At 35.7% G+C, this 6,928-nt stretch overlaps 1 protein-coding gene across 1 annotated transcript; it reads left to right on the forward strand.

Moving 5' to 3' along the window:
• Window positions 1-5,365: 5,365 nt before the first annotated feature.
• On the forward strand, window positions 5,366-6,488 carry LOC149900929 (uncharacterized). The gene has a single exon (XM_090112110.1). The coding sequence runs from the start codon at window positions 5,366-5,368 to the stop codon at window positions 6,344-6,346; it is 981 nt and encodes a 326-aa protein (XP_089968236.1). The 3' UTR covers window positions 6,347-6,488.
• Window positions 6,489-6,928: the final 440 nt, after the last annotated feature.

Here is a 6,928-nt window from a genome sequence, read left to right on the forward strand (position 1 = left end):
TTGAAAGTTTTTCTCTAACATGTACCGTTTTTGAGATTTAAGTGAAAAATGAAAAAATGGACCCATTTCCCCCCTCCCCCCACTCCGGGGCTCCTCCTAGTGGCCCGGGGTTTTAGTATGTTTATTACCTAGGGACTCTTGACATGTTTCCGAAGAAACATCTTACGTTACTAACTCACGCACTCTAGACCCCCCTTGGAGGGACTCATTCAATGGACTACTAAGGGTTTGCGTGTATACGTATAGTAAATAAAAGACGTATTTATGTGTATGTTATGTAAACAGTGGTGTGGTTAGATGCAGTACTTACCTACTTACCTACTTGTAATTTTTTCACATTTTGTATACTCTATTGAAAAACACAGACTATTAAAGATAGTGATCAAAGCTTTTTCAAATGAAAGTACCGACTCCTTAAAATATAAAGTGATCTTTCGTCTTATTGTCGATCCGAATAATTAAGCATTTAGAAATAGAGTCATTAATTCTATCTTCATTTCTATATTATACAGTAGCCGTGTAAACAGTGGCTTATCGCGTATTAACTATTAACCGAATAATTTAAGAAGTACCGTTCCCATAGCGCAGGTGGTCTGCCGCCGGAGTAATTTACGAGGTCGGGTAATTATGTTAATGTTAATTAACGAACAATCTCATTTTTATGTGAACAATAACTATGGAGATTCTGTAATGGATCGCTTCGTATCTTAAAGCTTAATGACTTAACTTGGAGCGATGACATAATATTGGTTTGAAGGGAGTCAGTATCGCATATTATCCATATTATATTAACAAATTAGGTTGTTCTTGGGTGTTCAAGATAAATTGTAAAGCTTTTGACTTGTGAGGGCTTGTGCGCTTCTAACCGATCGGAGAGAGTAATGATATTATGTACATTTTTAGTCAATTGAAATAAATAAATGAGACTTTCTCTTTGAAGATAAAGGATCTAATAGGAAAGTATAGGTAGGTACCTACTACATTAGAAATCAGAATTTTTATCAAAGTTAGTATTTTCTATTGATCTAGGAACCTTCCACGAGCACAGTCGTTTTTTTAGAGTCCTTACAAATTATTTTCCTAGTTCCTACATTACTTATGATACGAAGTTAATTCCAAGGTATTTTAATATCACAAAAGATAATTTTTAAACAATCAAACACTACATTCTGGGTTGTCTATTATTATAGGTAGGTATGTTGACGAAATATAACCGGCAAACGAGAAAACAATGCACTTTCTTAAAATATTAAGTAGGAGAGTATCATGCTTATTTTATTCATGCATCCTGTAAATTATTTGTCATAATCATCTTTTAAGGCGGTCGAAAATCCGCTCAAAAACTGGGCCCTCAGAAGTATATCACTCATCAAGTTATTATAAAAAGTAAACGACAATTATTTTGAAAAGCAATCACGCCCCGCGTCCCTTTGTCACAATATATAACATTTTTTGTCCGTTCATCCGTAATTAAGTCCCCGGGAGGTCGACATTTTATATATTAATCTGTATGGTGGGGTGAACGTTCGTCGGACGGCCGGAGTGATCCCTGCGGACGGACGGACGGACGGACTGAGGACGTAATTAATGCGGCATGCCGTGTAATTGAAACTTTTTGTTGAGATACAATGGTTTCATTTACATATACATGATGTTCGGCCACGAAGTGTGCTGTCGTGAATGTAATGACATATGGGCGAGTATTTAAGTAAAACGTAGTTATAATATAATTACACATTTATTTATTTAGCAAGTATCGTGTGATTCATTCTATGAATCTTTAATCTACCTATCCAAAATGTTGGCTATTTTTCTGTGACAGTTTTTAGAATAAAATTATGCTTTGCAACCCATTGCCAAAAGCTCATGTATATTAACAGCTGTCCACAATTAATGGTTATTTAAGATAAATTAATTGTAGCTAACTTGCATTTTATGAATTCTTCTAAGACTAAGAGTAATACGAGGATGTAAAAGTTTATTCTTACCAGTCTATAATAAGAGCTTATCAATCGCTTATCTCCTGACCACAGACTCCAATCGAACTATGCGATGATCTCGAATTAAAATGCTAATCGTCAAGACTCATGTGTGTGCGCACGCGCATCGCTTTCATCTTGTTTATTTAACATTCAAACGTAAACAAAAGTAACTTGATACTAACAATATTTGAAAAGAAAGGCATTTATTGAAAATTGGTTTTGTCAGTATCTATTGTTATTGTTTATAATGATTAAATGAATAACTTTCTTTAAAAATGTTTATAAATAATTTTCAAAATATTATGATTTCAAGTCTTATTTTACACCCATAGTAAACAGTTCAACATTTTAAGTCCCGGACTGTTAGTTAACATCCATATTTCATAACCATTGTTTTAATGAATCGATATTGAAATTTCCCCTGGGTACTTACCTATTTTATAAACATTAAACTTCTCACGATCTCATGAATAACCATTGCCATTTTTTAGCCATTACAAGGTATATACAGCTAATGATTGATAAGCAAAAATCTACAGAAGGCAGGAGTACTGTGCAATGTTCAGTCAGGATCGGAGACGGATGGCCGACCGCCTGACCTCTGCCACGATCGCCACGCTCGAGCTAATAACACCATGTTGTGTGCAAAAAGTCAGAATTATATACTGATACTTATACTTATTATTCAGTTTATTTTAGTGTTATACCTATTTACTATTATCAAGGTCAATATGTGAATATAAAACTACTTAGCTAGTATAGAATATTATTGTAGAGTTTAAACTACTTATTTAACAAGGTAACTAATAAGCATCTGACATCATGATAATTATTAATTTTAACTTGTATTAAATATTTGATATTTGTTGAATTATTATGTCGAAAAAAATATAAAAGTCACGTTGAATTTAATGCACTCGAGGTCATAATCATAGACAACGTGCAAGAAAAAAGCTAATACGAGTATTTAATAACTGTACATTTAATCTACTGAGTGAGCATGTCAATTTTTTGCGTCTCCCTATTATCTATTAAGTTGTCAACAGATCTAGGATCAGATTATCTAAAGCCGACGAAAGTATGAAGAAGATTGCAGAACAGAAAAAAGAATACACCGTAACATACACGCCGAGACTCGGAAAAAGTGGATGTGATAAAGTAGCCAGCGCCCAGCATACCGACAATACACATTCATTCGTCATTGTCAACAGCAGTCGTAATTACTAGATTACTATACATTTTATTGCCTCCTTTATCGCCGGAGAATAAACCGTCCATTAAATCTAACGGCCCGTTTACGGCCGCAGTTAATCACCGAAATTTAGGACTAATTTAAAATATTCTTGTCAAGTCAATAATTTGTGTATTAACAAGGTTTTACGAATATCGGATTACATGACCCTTTGATTGGGCGTGTCGTGAGGACCCCGCATTTGTCACTCGCTTACTTGATTCGTGTAATATTTAATATTTCGATTATTTCAAACGTCGACAGTCTTACGAAGTAACTATTCTCTAATCTGTGACAGTGTGCTTAATTCTGTCTGAAGCTGATACTATTCCCTCTAACCTTACTTGGATATATCAATGGCATTAATTTTTATTTATGTTTGATAGTGGGTGACTTTAAACAAAATTCTAAAAAGATATTGGTTTGGCTCTAATACAAGTATAAGTAATATATGAAATTTTCTTCTATAAAGGGAAAGGTTATAAATTATTTTTTCTTCTTAAAAATAAGACTAACTCAGAATATATTCTTGATTTGTGTCTTTTGATCCTTTAAACTACAGATTTGACTTAAAATGAACTGAAAACTTGAATAAAAAAAAGCTACTTAATGAATGTGGGAGCTTTTACCTTATCATTTTTATACGTATCTAAAATCTACCAAATACAACCTAACAAGGGAGCATTATCATAACAGCACTTGCATACAAATTATCTAACCAACCAACAAAAAGCAGTGAAACGCCCATTAGTGCACTTTTATGAATTAAACGTGACGTTTGGAGCAGAACATTCCCGTGTACGACATAATGATGGTCGCATTATGCAGATCACGCGGGAGGGAGGGAAATGGAAACAGTTCGGCGATATATTACGCGATGGGCCGCGTGACGGGTAATAGCGCTGGGCTCACGGCGCGGGCGCGGTCGTGCGCCCGCGAGGGAGCCCGGGCCGGTGAGGCATGTGCGACTGGGATGCGACTTTAATCGCAATGAATAAATATTCATTTATTACTTTAAAGATTATAACGGATAATTTAGTAATGATATTATGCTTTCATTTTAGAGGCTAGAGTTTTAGGCATTTTTAGGATATGCTGCAAAAGTTGGTAATGTAGTTTGATGTGTGTTTACACTTGTACATAATATGGCGATGGTAAATTTTTGTCAAAACCATACTCAACTATATGGAAAATATAAATATGTAAGAAAGAAGACACAACGTTGTACAATAGAGCTAGATGTTATTACAAAAATGTAAGTACACAAACAAATGAAGTTAAATATTAAACAGCCAAGTCGCGCGTGCACAACAGCCTTAAAATCCTGGCATCAGAAAGCGGACTCCGTTCTGCAACCGGAGATAGTTTTATTTATGCCTCTCAGTTTAATGTAGTTTTTGACTGATACCATCTCTGCGATCTCTGGTATTCACGAGGTCTGTGGGGGGAGGGGGGGAAGGGCTGTTTATCATTACGTCGTGTTCGCGGGAAGAGCGTCATTAGTTACGGTGGGAATAATGAAGTCTGCAACAATTATAGGGTCCATTAGAGCTGGCTCCACCCGGATTCCTATAACACGCTAAGGAAAATGTCGATTCGTTGATAGAGTTAGGATAGTTTAGATGTGGTATTATGAATTTATAAAGGCATATAGGTGGCAATATTTTCGATTCAGCTATAACTGTTAGCAGATAGCTATAATAGTTTGATACCTATTAGGTACCTATGTCTTGTGCAAAGAAAATCAAAACTATATTTTACATAAGGTAAGGTAAAAATAATACAAGCTCATAGAGTAAACATTCTAGCAAAAAGGAGTGTCTTTTTGACAGTGGTGTGTGACAGTCTCGCTCTGCTTATTTTTTCAATTTAAAAATAGTAAACTTACCTGTTAACACTTAAAAGTAGATAAAACAGTTATAAGATATACAATTAATAACGTGTAGTGAACAGTATAGTGTTATCTTCGTGAACAACAGTGATTATAATAAACATTAGTGCACAGCTGATGATCAGCTGATTTTACGATACCCGCAACTATTCAGTACAGCTGACCGTAAATTGGAAGACTTAAAATAATTAATTTATATTACTGCCATCTGGTGAACTAAGCTTGAATTACTTTGATACAATCAATAGTACTAATTACATAATGGCAAACAAGTGTAATGCGTGTGGAAAGTTCTTCGCTTTGGCAGATGGCGTAAAATGCAATAAGTGTAATATGTCTTATCATAAACAATGTAGCAATTATAGCCCAGACGCCCGCGGCAATACAAAATGGATGTGTAAGACATGTAAAGCGAAAAATACTTCTAAAGCTGTCGAAATTACTCCCGCGCAGTGTCAAGATGCTGATGTATTTCTCGATGTTGTATCCCCCCATCAAAAAAGCTCCCCTTCTCTGATAGAGGAGATAAAGCTCCTTCGGACTGAGATATCGAACTTTAGATCAGATATGACGAAATTAACTGCTTTAGTTACTAACTTTGATAGTCGATTGGACAGCATAGAGGAGCGTGTGTCACAACTGGAGAGTGGGGCCTGCGTGGCGGCTGATAATGAGCAGTTACAACAGAGTCTAGACTCGATCGACCTCTTAAAGAAACAGCTTAATGAATCTGAGCAGGAAAAGCTGTTGAATGATGTAGAAATCTCGGGTGTTCATGAAAATACTGGCGAAAATTTACTACACATTGCAATCACGTTAGCGCAAAAAATTGGCATATCTATAGACGAGCGTGATATTGTTAACGTCCATAGGCGTGGTGTGCGTAAACGCGTAGATACGAATGGGAGCGCGGCAAGCGATGCGATACAATCGCGCCCCATAGTCTTGCGCCTCACGCGGCGACACCTTCGCGACGAGCTGCTGCGCGCGGCGCGCGTGCGGCGCGGCGCGGACACCAGCGGCACGGGGGTGGGAGGGGAGCCCCGCCGCTTTTACGTGAACGAACATCTAACGTATGCTAACCGCAAACTGTTCTTTGCAGCGCGTGAGAAGCTAGGGCGGTCAAATAACTGGCGTTTTGTATGGACTCGCGCGGGTCATGTATATGCTAGACGGGATAGTAAATCGAAAATTGTCAATGTTAGATCGGAACACGATATAGATAAGGTTTTTTGTCAATAACTCTTTCGATATTGTACGTATTCCTGGCAGTTGAGAAAAAAACTATTTTTTATTGTATTGTATTAGTAATATACGAATTTAGCTATATAAGTTATGTAACAGGTTTAAATGCACTTAATTTATTTTGGGTTAATTATTATGATGTCAAGCTTACAGTAATTTGCAATTTTTTAGTGCGTTGCCTAAAAGTTCGTACTGTGAAATATTATACACCATCTCATTTGAAACTAATTGTACCGTTTTATTGTTGTATACTAAAGAAACATATTATTACAACCTGTTATCGTTCTATACAAATTGATATATTTAGTAAGATTGAATTTGCCATACTGTATGTTACAATTTTAAACATCATTATATTTTTAAAGGTTTTGTTACTTGCCTTGGATATTTTGCTTCATCACAAGTTAATTTCGACTTATTTTTTTACTAATGTTTTTGCTCTAGTGTCGAAAATTTATTTTGTTGTTACTTTTAGTTATTGTCTAAGCGTTACACTCGTAATCATAGTGATAGAAGTAAGATTTTTGTTTATCGTTGTTTATTTTGTTTTATTTTGTCATTATATAATAATTAATAGTA

This window comes from Colias eurytheme, chromosome 18 (assembly GCF_061535395.1).
Source record: "Colias eurytheme isolate Ceu_HAF_F1 chromosome 18, ilColEury1 Martin Lab GWU primary, whole genome shotgun sequence".
Taxonomy (NCBI): Eukaryota; Metazoa; Arthropoda; class Insecta; order Lepidoptera; family Pieridae; genus Colias; species Colias eurytheme.

What these genes read in the sequence shown, in the direction of transcription:
- LOC149900929 (XM_090112110.1), top strand. Translation starts at nt 5,366, where the DNA reads ATGGCAAACAAGTGTAATGCGTGTGGAAAGTTCTTCGCTTTGGCAGAT.